This window comes from Notolabrus celidotus, chromosome 15, assembly GCF_009762535.1.
Source record: "Notolabrus celidotus isolate fNotCel1 chromosome 15, fNotCel1.pri, whole genome shotgun sequence".
Lineage (NCBI taxonomy): Eukaryota > Metazoa > Chordata > Actinopteri > Labriformes > Labridae > Notolabrus > Notolabrus celidotus.
In genome coordinates this window covers 932825-948107 of record NC_048286.1, presented here as the reverse complement: position 1 = coordinate 948107, position 15283 = coordinate 932825, and the positions used below count along the sequence as shown (strand labels likewise).

Below are 15283 nucleotides of genomic sequence, written 5' to 3'. Positions count from 1 at the left end.
TCCTAGATCCTCCTCCTTCATCGTTCAGCTGCTTCCTCCTGTGAGCCTCAGCTCATCTGAGAGAGCTCACCCTTCTCTTCCTCTTCACACACTCCTCTTCCTCCCAACACACCCTCCTCTTCCTCCCTGCACACACTCCTCTTCCTCCCTGCACACACACTCCTCTTCCTCCCTGCACACACACTCCTCTTCCTCCCTACACACCCTCCTCTTCCTCTTCACACACTCCTCTTCCTCTTCACACACTCCTGTTCCTCCCTACACACACTCCCCTTCTTCCCGACACACACTCCTCTTCCTCCCTACACACACTCCCCTTCTTCCCGACACACACTCCTCTTCCTCCCTACACTTCCCGACACACACTCCTCTTCCTCCCTACTCACAATTCCTCCCTACATAAACTCCTCTTCCACCCTACACACACTCCTCTTCCTCCCTACACACACTCCTCTTCCTCTTCACACACTTCTCCGTCTCCCTGCACACACTCCTCTTCCTCCCTACACACACTCCTCTTCCTCCCTACACACACTCATCTTCCTCTTCACAAACTCCTCTTTCTCCCTACACACACTCCCCTTCTTCCGGTCACACACTCCTCTTCCTCCCTGCACACACTCCTCTTCCTCCCTACACACACTCATCTTCCTCTTCACAAACTCCTCTTTCTCCCTACACACACTCCCCTTCTTCCGGTCACACACTCCTCTTCCTCCCTGCACACACTCCTCTTGCACCCTAGACACACTTCTCTGTCCCCCTACACACACTCCTTTTCCTCCCTGCATATACTCCTCTTCCTCCCTACACACACTCCTCTTCCTACCTACACATACTCCTCTTCCTACCTACACACACTCCTCTTTCTACCTACACACACTCCTCTTCCTCCCTGCACACCCTCCTCTTCCTCCCTGCACACCCTCCTCTTCCTCCCTGCACACCCTCCTCTTCCTCCCTGCACACATTCCTCTTCCTCCCTACACACCCTCCTCTTCCTCCCTGCACACACTCATCTTCCTCTTCACACACTCCTCTTTCTCCCTACACACATTCCCCTTCTTCTGGGTGCACACTCCTCTTCCTCCCTGTACACACTCCTCTTCCTCCCTACACACCCTCCTCTTCCTATTCACACACTCCTCTTTCTCTTTCTCCCTGCACACACTCCCCTTCTTCCGGTCACACACTCCTCTTCCTCCCTGCACAAACTCCTCTTCCTCCCTGCACACTCTCCTCTTCCTCCCTGCACACACTCCTCTTCCTCCCTGCACACCCGTCCTCTTCCTCCCTTCACACCCGTCCTCTTCCTTTGCACACCCTCCTCTTCCTCCCTACACACACTCCTCTTCCTCTTCACACACTCCTGTTCCTCCCTACACACACTCCCCTTCTTCCCGACACACACTCCTCTTCCTCCCTACACACACTCCCCTTCTTCCCGACACACACTCCTCTTCCTCCCTACACACACTCCCCTTCTTCCCGACACACACTCCTCTTCCTCCCTACACTTCCCGACACACACTCCTCTTCCTCCCTACTCACAATTCCTCCCTACATAAACTCCTCTTCCACCCTACACACACTCCTCTTCCTCCCTACACACACTCCTCTTCCTCTTCACACACTTCTCTGTCTCCCTGCACACACTCCTCTTCCTCCCTACACACACTCCTCTTCCTCCCTACACACACTCATCTTCCTCTTCACAAACTCCTCTTTCTCCCTACACACACTCCCCTTCTTCCGGTCACACACTCCTCTTCCTCCCTGCACACACTCCTCTTGCACCCTAGACACACTCCTCTGTCACCCTACACACACTCCTCTTCCTCCCTGCATACACTCCTCTCCCTCTTCACACACTCCTCTTCTTCCCTGCACACCCTCCTCTTCCTCCCTGCACACACTCCTCTTCCTCCCTTCACACACTCCTCTTCCTCCCTGCACACACTCCTCTTCCTCCCTACACACCCTCCTCTTCCTCCCTGCACACACTCCTCTTCTTCCCTGCACACACTCCTCTTCCTCCCTACACACCCTCCTCTTCCTCCCTACACACCCTCCTCTTCCTCCCTGCACACACTCCTCTTCCTCCCTGCACACACTCCTCTTCCTCCCTACACACCCTCCTCTTCCTCCTTGCACACACTCCTCTTCCTCTTCACACACTCCTGTTTCTCCCTACACACACTAATGAATCTTCCTCTTCAGTTCAGTCCAGGGGCAGCTGGCCAATAGAGGGCGATCGCTTGCCGCCCCATCACACCTTCAGTAAGACATAAACAAATTAAATTAAAATGAAATGATAAATTAATATTCTGATCTATATGTATATATATATTTTTAGATGAGCAAGATACATATGATATAGTTAATGATGAGTAAAGTTGTTTCCTTCATCTGTGTTGTCTGATTGATGACATGTTTTTGTCCTGGGCTCAGAAATCTTTGTCCATAGACTCTGGTTAAAAGTTGTACACACACAGTAGCTCCTCTTCAATACAAGAGATAGGACCATGTGGGCGCACCTTCCCTGCGCCCAGAGCTGAATGCAGCTGGACGGGGCCGACGTCACAGCCGTCTGTCATAAAGTGCGTCTGATCGACAGGTCAAGCCTGGTCGAGTTTGAGACGATCGGACAGAGATGCAGAATGGAGAAAGAGAAATGAAATCATTCAGTGAGATCACTTCAGACATCACCTTTGAGAGGAGAACGTACCAGGAGAAGCTCCACGTGAAAGAGCGCAGACCTGATCAGCCTAACATCACCATTAATCAGCAGTCCAAAGACAGAGGGAGACAATACACCCGGGCCTCATGTAAGGGTGCGTTTTTTTTACAGCAAAGTTCAGATGTATCAAGATTGAAATGACCATGGAAATGTGCGGTGCCTCACGCCAACTTCATGGCTGGTGTACACACATTTCTACAGCTGTTGATCCTTGGCACATATTCATACATCTGGATATTTTTGTGCGTATGATGTTTTCTGGATTTGAGCCTACACCATGTTTCAGTAGGAAATCCACGCAAGTCTTTGTACATGAGGCCCCAGGTCTTTTTCCAGGACCTGGTTCAGCAACAAGGCTTGGCTAACTGCATGTAGTGAGGCTAATGCTTTATTCTGCTTTCCCTACCTCCTTTTTCAAACGTCAGGATCTGACCCAGCATGGATTAAGACAGGTATTAGTGATTTGAAGCACTTTTCAGAAACGACAAAGAAGCATGAACAAACTGGGATCCATATGAAAATGCTCTGTGACGAGCCATGTTTGGAAAAAGAAACATTTCATGTCAGCTTGATGAAGGCTCCAGGAGAGGGATCTGTAAGCACAATGAGGAGGTTGACTAAAACAGGCTCATCCTATCTAAAGTAATAGACTGTGTGAAGTTCTGTGGTGTGATACCTTAGGACATGTTGCTTAAAGGTGACATATCACGCTTTTTTCATCAATATATATTGGTCTAAGAGGTCCCCAAAACATGTCTTTAAAGTTTATGCTCAAAAAACACTTTGAAATCAGATTTTGGTCTACCTGAAAAACTCTCTTCTTCAGTCCTCCTCAGAACACTCTGTTTTCCCTCTGACCACGCCCCCTCAGGAAGTGGATGTGCCTCGGCTGTCCAGCACGTTGATCTAATGTTTACATGTTGGCTGAATATACACGGCTGCTCAGAGATCACGTTACTTCAACCCTCTGAATCTGATCCAGAATCTGATCCTGACGGAGAGGCGCCTGGAGCAGGACCTTTCTGAACCATTGGTCATAGATTTAGTGTTTCTTGTTGTTTTATTTATCAGTATGTCGACGTGTGTCTTGGTACACAGCTACAGCTACAGCTATGAACATGTAGCTATGTGGCTATGCTAACTAGTACTAGCACTTATCCATGACAAATAAAAATCATCCACTAGATCTTCAAATCTGCAGACGTGGGGAGTTAAACCGACCTCTGCCAGAAAGGCAGCGGGACCTTTTCTGCAGGATTGGTCACAGATTTAGTGTTTCTTGTTGTTTTATTTGTCAGTATGTAGACGTGTGTCTTGGTACACAGCTACAAACATGTAGCTATGTAGCTATGCTAACTAGCGCTAGAACTTATCCATGATAAATAAAAATCCTCCACTAGATCTTCAAATCTGCAGACGTGGGGAGTAAAACCGACCTTTGTGTTTATTAAGACAGCCTACAACTAGCATGCCTCCCTCCTAAGCTCCTTGTTAGCACACGTGTGTGCAGGTAATGAAAAACAGAGGAGGGGTTGAGTTGTATTTTATACAGTCTATGGTCTGAACAAGCTCCGAGCTCTGACTCCGTGACAGACCGGATATTGTTGTTACGTAACAAAAACACGGAAGTCTGAAACGGCTCGTTTCACACACATTTACAGAAAGGTGGAGAAATCAGAACAGGGGCAGAATGGATTTTTTTCATTCTCGGGGGGTTTGTAGACATGCCAGGGAAACATATTTCAGGTAGAGAACCATTAAAAAGTCAATTTTGCATGATATGTCACCTTTAATATTTTGGAGTTATAGCCCCCCCTAGACCAGCTGCCAATGGTCCAGTCTCTTTTGATGAATCTTCCTCTTCAGTCCAGTCTCTCTTTTAATCTCGTTTTCAGTGATTGCTTTTGTGCCCTCCGGCTGTTGAGTCACTCTGACTGAAGCTTTGAAAGGAAAGCTAACTCTGGTTTCATGTAGAGACAATTTTTTGTACTGGTTCTGACAACAGCTAAACTCAACCGGTGTGTTGGAGAAGGATCTTCTCTGTATTAACCTGTGTATGACAGTTAGATCTGTGACTGAGTCCATATTATCACATTACCATATATTGTAAGGATACAGACAGAGTGGTAATTAACTACATGTGAAGGTGACTTTTGCAGACCAGCTAAATGATTATGTAACACATATTCACCTGGAGGGACAGAGGGGGTCACAAGTCTTCGTTCTGAGTTTGGGAACCCCTGCATCAACCCGTACTCATTACTTACTTATTTTCACATCTACATGTTTTAATCCTTTTTATTTTGTTACATGCACTTTTATCTGAGGCCTTCACAGGCTGCTGTTTCTATCTCTGAGGTTTGAAGATGTTACTTCAACCCCTCCACACCTCCAGGTGTTCCTGCTCTGCTGGTTCTTCTTTCAGCTGCAGGTCCGGGTCAAGGCGGGGTCCTCATCAGGTGATGAGATACACCAAGGCCCCGTGTCACCCTCATCATAAATCTTCGGATGTTTTTGAAACCGCCTGCTACCAAACCTGTCAACACTCCCGATTTAGGCGTGAGTCTCCCGCTTTTTAACTTACTCTCCCACTGTACTCCAGAGTTGTTATTTCTCCAGATAATCTCCCTATTTCACGTTGATGTCAATCAAAGGAGTGTCCCCTGACTTCTATGGCATGTGCCCCATCAGATTAATACCATCATTTCTTTTAAAAACCTTCATTTAATTGTTTTGCTAAATGTTTTAATAGGATCCTCTGATCTGATGACAGAGTGCTGACAGTGTCACTATCACAATATCACAGGTGAAGTTATGACATCACTAAACTCTACCTGATAACCTCAGGTGGAGATGCAGAGGAAATCTCTTCCTTCTTTAAATAAAGAGCAGAAAGCAGCAGAGGCTGAGGATGCAGAGGTTACTGTAGGTCAGATCACATTTAGCTGTAGGTAATAAATAAGATTTAAAGGACCCAGATAAATGACTTTAAGAAGCACATAGAGATGTAGATCCATGTTACAGAGACTCCTTCATTGAAATGATACTATAATGATGTTAACATCAAAATATGGTGTCAATACAAACCCCTCTACCTGGAGTATGTTAGTGTTACTCCTCACTGCAGTGGCTCACTCTACTCTCACTCTTCAACATGTTGATGAATTTTATCATATTTATAAGACATGGATTTTTTAAATGTTGTATGTTTTCATTGTTATATGTTACTGCACACCTTGAAATGAAGAGACATTTAAAGTAATGACTTACATATCCGTTTATTAAATGTATTCATCTGTAGTTCAGGGTTATATATGGACAGGGTTGCTGGGTATAGGCTGATTTTACCACACTCCAGAAAACCTCCCTATTTTTCACAGTCCAATGTTGGCAGGTATGGTGCTACATGCTACCTACGAATGCAGTATGCAGTATGCAGTATGTGCTGCATGCTTGAAGGTAGTATGTGGTAAACATTTTAAGTGAACAACGGACAGGCTGATGGATAAACTTCTTCCTTAGCATCACTTGTGATTAAAAAAGTTAAGAAGTGGTTTATGGAATTTTCTAATTTTCACAGACATGAACATTACCGGAGTTTCATTTGTGAACCGTTGAACGTCTGGTTCCGACACAGTAGGTGGTGCTAATGCACCTAAAAACTGAGTGCCCCCATCATATGCAGAAAAAAGCAGGAGTGGAACATTAGCGCTGTGCATTGTGGGAAACAGTACACGAGGGCCCTCTGCAGACTGAGACATGTTCTCCTCTCCACAGGGAGCTGTGTCACTCCACACATCTGCTCTCTCTCTCCCTGTGTGGGCGGCGTTTTCTTCTTTTTCATTCCCTCACACACTCAGGCTTTCACACACACGCCTACAGCACTCATTACACACACTTTGTTTAGTAAATATGTTCAGCATAGACTCACTTAGACCATCAGGGTGTAACATCACTTCCTTCTTCGTGGCGTTTCAGGTACTTTCCGCACTCCTACATAGACTCTTACTTTCGGACTGAAGTCACAAACATTTACTTTCTCTTTCTATACCTAATAAAACCACCTCCTTTATGTGCAGCCTTTTATTTGATGTGTGAGAATGTGCTGTGGCTCCATTAAACCATTAACAGACAGTTAATGATGACTTTCAGGTCGCGTCAGGACGGTGGAAATGGAGCAGATAGAGGATTAAAGGGGACTTTTACAAACCTCATCAGATTGTGATTCTCTTTGTAAAGAACACAACTACCCGTCTTCATGCAGCAGTCTTCAGATCCAGGATCAGCTTCATTATGAGTGAGCATTATTTTCACAAACAATAAGATGCATGACTCTCATTTCCTCTCATGGAGCGTAAACATGCAGCACAAAAATGAAAAGTGTTTCTCAGTTTACCTTCATGAAACCAGGACGTTAACAGTCTTTATTACTGTGTTATTAAAGTCCAGTAACATGTGTCTTTACTGTAAACCAAACAGGACAAACAGAGGAGGTCTATAAATGGCTCTGATACAGTTTACTGAGAGAGGGGTGGAGCCTGTGGAACACTTCCTTGTTTCTGACTCTGAGTGAGACGGTCCTGAGCTCCAGCCGTGTGAGTCTCTGAGGATTAATAAACTCCACAAAGATCTTCAGGCTGCTCGGCTCCAACATCTCCTCCCTGTTTGAAGGTACAGTAGGTCACAGAGACACACTCCTGCACACGTGCACACTGATACCTGTGTGCAGGAGAGGCTTTATTTATCACCAACACAGAGGAAGTTCATAGTGCTGAACACACACTCAAGCTTCATTATTACACTTCACAACAAAGAGCATTAAAACAGAATAAAGTGTGATGAATTTTAATTCATGATGGATCTGTGAAGTCTGTGCTGCCAGGTGTTGATCTGGTCCGACCTGGTGTTTGTGCTCACACATTACTAACACACAACAATCTGCCTTCTTCCTGATTGTCTGGTTTCTGTTTGTAGCTCACAAAGAGTCTTCAGTATTAAATTCAGTCTGTTTCCTGACCTGATAAAACGTCTCCACACTAATCTGACTCAAGATAGTGTGTCAGATTAACTCTTTCTACATGAGCTGTCAATGAGGACTCTCAGTCCCCCAGGTCAGGGTAATTCAAAGTTTGATCCATAAGGCTGGACTAGAGGTTTCACTTCAAATGACTGTCATTTACAGTCATTTGCTGACCTCCTGGCTGTCGTTCAGTACCTCTGTGGGTCATAAGGGTCACATGGTCTCTGGTGTGAGTCTGGCCTTACTTGTTTTGAGAAAGAATTCAAGACAGCATTAAAGTTTAGAGACAAATGTTGTCTTAGACCACCACCTCTGTTAAGAAAAGGATGTTCGAGCTTAACATAGATTGCTTCCTTGACCCCTCTTTCATACAAACACTCTTCTCTGTCCAGGATCTTGAACTATGAACTATGTGCGTTTCGACCGGCTTCAACCTAAAAACCCCCTGCTAGGGGGGTTGTACTTTTCAAAGGTCCCAGGACTTTCGGGGGGCAGGGCCTGCGATGCTGAATGTGTCTGATTGGTAGATTAACCTGCAGTGTTTTTATTCCTCCCTCCGTCCACAATAACATCACACACATCTGTGTTTCTCTTGATTTCTCTTTCTTTCATTAGTTTTTATTTGTTCTATCTTTTTTGTATGTGTGTGTACTTTTCAAAAGAAGAAGCTGTGATTCTCTTGATTTAGCAGCTTGTAACAGTAGTCTTCTCTCAGCCCACCGTGAATGCGTCTCTCCTCCCGGTGTTCCGGTTTTAAAAGTGACCCTGTAAACTGGAGACCTTCAGCTGAACGTGTCAGTGTTTGTGGAGTTTACACAGCTGTTGAAACACAGAGGGAGTTCCTGGGAATGCAAACTAGTTTAGTTTTTATTAAGATTTCAAAATATCCTCATCAGATATTTAATGATCGTCTAAAGACGTTTATGAGGGATCCATCCGGCTGAGAGTCTCCAGTTAACAGGGTCGCTGTTTAAACCAAAACACCGGCTGATCTCTGTCACGGCTTTTTGAGTTCAAAAGGATTTTAAAGCCGTGTTGAAACGTCTTTGCTACTCGCGCTTATCTCCTCTCACGTGTTGATTCAGTGAATCCATCTGTGATGAAATATAGCACCATCTAAAACAGACCAGCTGAGTCTCTTCATGCTAACAGGCTAACTGTTGTGTTGCTCATAATGATACCTGCCTGTCCGTCTGCTTCTATGGTGTCATCTGTGATGATCGGCATTCCTCTTTGTGTTACTGCCCTCTACTGGTCTGGTGGTGTAGTGCATTTACTTTTTTCCTCCATACAATCTACCCAGGACTTCAGCCCGCTGTCGAAACGCAGACAACAATGGGGGCACAGAAACCTTTTAGTTCAGGGGAAAGTAGTTCTTGGGGCTAAAGACCCCGGGACTCTCGGTCCAAATGCACCTTTGCCCCTTGTCCTTGAGGTCCAGATGTAAGTCCTGGCCTGAGGAGCTGGCTCTTCTGTGTTGGTTTCATGCGTCTGTGGAGAGGTTGTTTAATTTCTCCAATGTACCGTCCCCTGCAGTCTTTGTTACACTGTATGGCCTCCTCAGGCCAGGAGACACTCCTTTGAGGACAGCAAGGTTCAGATCCTGGACAGAGAAGAGCGTTGATATGAAAGAGGGGTCAAGGAAGCCATCTTTGTTAAACGTGAATACCCTTCTCTTAACAGAGGTGGTGGACTAAGACAACATTTGTCTCCAACATTCAACACTGTCTTGAACACTGACAAGTTCAGCTCGAAAGTCCCAGGACCTTTGAAAAGTCGTACCCCCCCAAGCAGGGGCTTTTCAGGGGGTAAAGTTCCTGCGGTTGAAAAAAGGCCTTTAGAGGCTTTTATTCTCTAGCTCTGGTCGAAACTGAAGAAGCCTTTCAAAGGAGAGGTGAAACATCTTCAAGGATTTCTAACAGTCCAGTTACCTTACAGATCAAGCTTTGACTTTACATGAGGTGTGCTGTTAAAGCTCCAGTGATTCCTCTTTTATAAAAGCTCAAGGATTATAAACTGAAGGCTGGTCTAATGCGTGCAGTAACGTCTCTTTCACTTTTGTTCCCAGCGTGCCGACATGTCAGCTGCCAGCTGCGTGCTGTCTGAGGACCAGTTTCTGTGCTGCATCTGTCTGGATGTTTTCAACGAGCCTGTCACCATCCCATGTGGACACAACTTCTGCAAAATGTGCATCACACAGCACTGGAACATTAACCACGCTAAGTACCACTGTCCCATGTGTAAAAAACAGTTCAAACTGAGGCCCGAGCTGACCGTCAACACGTTCATCTCTGAGATGGCTGCAGAGTTCAGACAGTCTGCTGCCAAGAAGAGCCGCAGAGACCCGGAAATCAAAGTGGCCAAACCGGGAGAGATCCCCTGTGACGTCTGCACCGGGCCCAAACTAAAGGCCATGAAGTCCTGCTTGACTTGTCTTGCCTCCTACTGTGGTATCCACATAGATCCTCATATGACGGCAGACTCCCTGAAGAGACATCAGCTGACTGATCCTGTGGAGAACCTGGACGCCAGGGTGTGTTCAAAACACAAGAAACCACTGGATCTGTTCTGTAAGTCGGACCAGATCTGCGTGTGCTCTAACTGCACCGTTTCAGAACACATGGGTCACAACATTACGTCTCTGAAAGATGAGTTTGAAGCAAAGAAGACCCAGCTGGAGGATGAGGATGCTGAGGTCCAGCAGATGATTCAGCAGAGACGACTGAAGCTCCAGCAGATGAAGTGTTTGAAGAGCGTCAGTAAGGAGGACGCAGAGAGCGCGATCGCAGACGGTGTCAGGATCTTCACTCTTGTGTCGCAGACCGCCGAGAGGAGCCTGAACGAGCTCATCGAGGTGATCGAAGAGAGACGGAAGACGGCCGAGCAAGAGACTGACGGCGTCATCACAGAACTGGAACAGGAGATCTATGCGCTCACCAGGCAAACTGCTCAGGTGAAACAGCTCACACACACCCAGGACCACCTCCTCCTCCTGCAGAACTTCAGCTCCATGAGGCCTACAGTAGACTGCACTAAGAACTGGACTAAGGTCAGGGTCTGTCTGCCGACATATGAGGGCACTGTGGGGAAAGCTGTGGCTGAGCTGGAGGAAGCTTTCAGCAGAGAGAAGCAGCAGCTGCCTCTTAAGTCCAGGGTGAAGAGAGCCCAGCAGTTTGCAGTGGACTTGATCCTTGACCCTCAAACAGCCAATCCCTGGTTGGTGGTCTCTGATGATAACAAAGAGGTCCGGTGTGGGGGGGTGAGGAAGGAGCTGCCAGACAACCCCGACAGGTTTTCTCTTTATGCTAATGTTGTGGCGCAGCAGAGTTTCTCCACGGGGAGATTTTACTACGAGGTTCAGGTTTCAGGGAAGACGGACTGGACTCTGGGAGTGGTCAACAAGTCTGTGAACAGGAAGGGGATAATCCCACTGAGCCCCGTGCACGGGTACTGGTCTGTGGGGTTGAGGAGTGGAAATGAGTTCCTGACTTTCTCCAGCCCCGTGTTCAGCCTCAATCTGGACTCCCGACCTCAGAGGGTGGGGGTGTTTGTGAGCTACGAGGAGGGTCTGGTCTCGTTCTATAACGTGGAGGCTGGGGCTCATGTGTACTCGTTCACTGACTGCAGCTTCACAGAGGAGCTCTGTCCGTTCTTCAGTCCCGGTTTGGATCATGGTGGAGCAAACTCTGACCCCCTGATAATCTCACCTGTCCACATCACGGATTAGAAACACTCAAAGTGGACTGGACTCTGTGACGCTGCCTTGTTTTAAGGTCTCTCTGTATTCCTGATTTGTTCCAACGTTAATCTCACTGTGTTCAAATGTTAAGTTCCTCTCACCTCTCTGTGCCTGACATCATGTCTGCACATTCAGAGAACACGTTTATAATGTGAAGTGCGTCTTTGAGACGGCAGGCCGGTGTGCACGCCAGGCGGGACAAGCTCCAGACCGCCTCAGCACGGTGCAGAGCTCTGTTCCAGACTACAGGCTGTGGTGACGTTTAAGAACAAAAGAAGTTCATGTTGGGGTTCATGACGATTACAAACACTCGTGTTAGGAGGCAGATTGTGTTCAGGTATGAAATGAATACACTTGTGGTCATAAGTATGTCTTCCTGTAAACTGTATAAACATTGTACCTCTGTACTCGGGTAGATAACCTTACTCCATCAGTAAACATTACCCACATTATCCAACGTTATTATAACCTCGAAGTGACTTCAACAAAAACAATGCTTCTGCATGTCAACAGAAAATAAAAGAATGGAGGAATGATTTCACAAAGTCATGATGTATCCACATTATTTCAATGAGACATGGATGTGACAGCTCAGTGTGCTTTGTGAAGCTTCAAATGTCACACAGAGACAACAGAGGAGATGTGTTTCAACAAATTACAATATCACTAAAGGGTTCCAAAAATAGAACTTTAACATGGTCTCATATTTGTGACATGTAATGTTGATGTGTGTCTTATATGGGGCGCCGTTTGTAAAGTTGTGCACGGTGAAAATAACATTTAGCTCCAAAACTTCATAAAAATGTAGAGTGAATTTTAAAAGTCACTTTTTTTATCACATTTAGAGGAATATTTGTGATCTTCTTCACATTGAATTTAGTTGTGAAAATATATAAAGATAAAATCACTGTTAAATCTAAATGTTTAATCTAAATGTTAAATATAAATATAAATGTTATATATTAATATACATTAAATATAAATGTTTAATATAAATTTAAATATAAATATAAATGTTAAATATTAATATACATTTAAATATAAATGTTAAATATAAATATACATTTAAATATAAATGTTAAATATAAATATAAATGTTAAATATTAATATACATTTAAAAATAAATGTTAATTATAAATATAAATTTAAATATGAATGTTAAATATATATATAAATTTAAATATAATGTTTAATATAAATATACATGTTCAATATTAATATACAATTAAATATAAATGTTAAATATACATATAAATGTTAAATAAATATACATGTTAAATATTAATATAAATTTAAATATAAATGTTAAATATAAATATACATGTTAAATATTAATATAAATGTTAAATATAAATATAAATTTAAATACAAATGTTAAATATAAATATAAATGTTAAATATAAATATAAATTTAAATATTAATATACATTTAAATATAAATATAAATTTAAATATTAATATACATTTAAATATAAATGTTAAATATAAATATAAATTTAAATATAAATGTTAAATTTAAATATAAATTTAAATATAATGTTTAATATAAATATACATGTTCAATATTAATATACATTTAAATATAAATGTTAAATATACATATAAATGTTGAATAAATATAAATGTTAAATATTAATATAAATTTAAATATAAATGTTAAATATAAATATACATGTTAAATATTAATATAAATGTTAAATATAAATATAAATTTAAATACAAATTTTAAATAGAAATATAAATGTTAAATGTTAATATACATTTAAATATAAATGTTAAATATAAATATAAATGTTAAATAAATATAAATGTTAAATATAAAGATAAATGTTAAATATAAATATAAATGTTAAATATAAATATAAATGTTAAATAAATATAAATGTTAAATATTAATATCAATTTAAATACAAATGTTAAATATTAATATAAATGTTTTATATAAATGTTAAATGCGTAATCTAAATGTGTAATCTAAATGTTCAATGTTAAATCTAAATGTAAAATGTTGCTCTGTGATCTTAAATATTTAGCTAATATGTAAATCCACTCTGCCGCCTAGCAGAAATACCAAAATAAAAGCTTCATAAAGTGATACAAACATAGTAATAGCATCTTATCTTGTCCGTCCCATAGACTGGGTCAGTTCTGTCTCTGAGTGTTGTGAAATCTCTTAGTGGACTCCAAAACTGCCTTTAAAACATTTACAGTGGGCAGTCCGGCTATAACCCGTAGGAGTCAGTACTGACAGACTATGGTTAGGATATCTACGGTTAGGAAGCTATTATTTTGGTACTTCCGATAGGCAGCAGTTTGAATTTGCATATGGGCTAAATATTAAGGATCGCAGAGAAACATTTAACATTTATTTTTAACGTTTCAATTTATATTTAACATTTAGATTTATATTTAACATTTATATTTATATCTAACATTTATATTTAACATTTAGCATTTATATTTAACGTTGAGAATAAACATTTAACACTTATATTTATATTTAGCATTTGGATTTAACAGTGATTTTAAATTGATATATTTTCACAACAAAATTAAATGTGAAGAAGATTACATATACTCCTCTAAATGTGATAAAAAAGTGACTTTTCAAGATTCACTCTACATTTTTATGATGTTTTGGAGCTAAATGTGCCCCATAGTCTCACAGCTCAGGAAAATCAGAAATCTAAGCGGGCCTCATTCCCCAACATCTTCAGATAAAATTTATACTGAAGAAGGTTCCTCAGAGAAGTCAGATTCATGTACCCTTCTTAAACAGGAGAACAGTTCTCACCTGTGTTCTTAAATCTGATGGATGACATACCCTCGTTAGTTTGCAGCTTGTGCTTGACGTTCCCAATTAGCATAGGTATAAGCCCCTTCAATGCCCATATAAGGGCGTGACACTGCAGAAATCACACAGGCTCATGAGAGGAAGAGAGAGATGTCAGGAATGTGCAAATTAAATTAAACTGATTGCACTCAGTTAATTTACTTACGGAGGCAGAGCTGCTGGAAGTGAAACACAAACAAGCTTATTTATTTAAATAATATTTGATATCCTCAGTAGAGAATATAAATTAATATATTCTCTGATATCACTCATTCACATATCACCTTCATCAGAAACGCTGTGACCAGAAAAAGGACGCACAGCAGAGGAAGTGAAATTAAAGTTTGATCTTAAATCTGAAGGAAAGTTTCCTGAGACAGATCGGTCTCTACTTTCAGTCAAATGATTGATCTGATTGGACCGTGACGTATGACGTGTGGACCGAGGATTCTCCTCCTCCTCTCCTCATCCATGTTGTCTTTCTGGTCCTCTGAAAACCTCTGACCTGTTGACTCCAGGCCTGGCTCCGCTCATCATGACTTTGGTTTGTTGTTGTAGTTAAAGGCCCTGTGAGGAGTTTTGAACTGGCTGAGAAATAGACTGAAAATGATACTGATGCCTCTTTATAACCTTCAATAGCAAACAAGTCCATCAGCAGCAACACTGGCACCTTCTCTGTTGTCATTTTTAATGCCTGAAACCACCCTGAGGGGGTAGGTGTCAGACCAGATGATAGACATCTTGCTTCAGAAACAGCCTTTATTTGACTGTTTTCGTGGAAAATAATCACATTGCCTGATAAAGGTGACTGTTGAACACAACAGGATGAGGCTTTTGTTGAAAACACTAATTTTGCATGTATAGGACAAGAGATAAGAGGTATCACTTTGTCCACAAGGGGGCGCCAGAATCAATACAAAACAAAAGTTCCTCACAGCAGCTTTAAGTGA

At 42.3% G+C, this 15283-nt stretch overlaps 1 protein-coding gene and 1 long non-coding RNA gene across 2 annotated transcripts; one reads left to right on the top strand and one right to left on the bottom strand.

Annotated features, from left to right (window-relative positions):
* The first annotated feature begins 7012 nt into the window (after window positions 1-7012).
* On the top strand, window positions 7013-12048 carry LOC117826902 (E3 ubiquitin-protein ligase TRIM21-like). The gene is made up of 3 exons (XM_034703320.1): window positions 7013-7037; window positions 7220-7411; window positions 9829-12048. The coding sequence occupies exon 3, from the start codon at window positions 9838-9840 to the stop codon at window positions 11485-11487; it is 1650 nt and encodes a 549-aa protein (XP_034559211.1). The 5' UTR covers window positions 7013-7037; window positions 7220-7411; window positions 9829-9837; the 3' UTR covers window positions 11488-12048.
* LOC117826903 lies at window positions 7132-14350 on the bottom strand. Its single transcript, XR_004634107.1, has 2 exons — window positions 14295-14350; window positions 7132-7459 (listed from the first exon to the last, which is right to left on the bottom strand). It is a non-coding gene; the product is annotated as an uncharacterized LOC117826903 (long non-coding RNA).
* Between the last annotated feature and the right edge of the window lie 933 nt (window positions 14351-15283).

Bases quoted from the DNA above. Each gene is read 5' to 3' on its own strand.
- LOC117826902 (XM_034703320.1), top strand. From the start codon at position 9,838: ATGTCAGCTGCCAGCTGCGTGCTGTCTGAGGACCAGTTTCTGTGCTGC.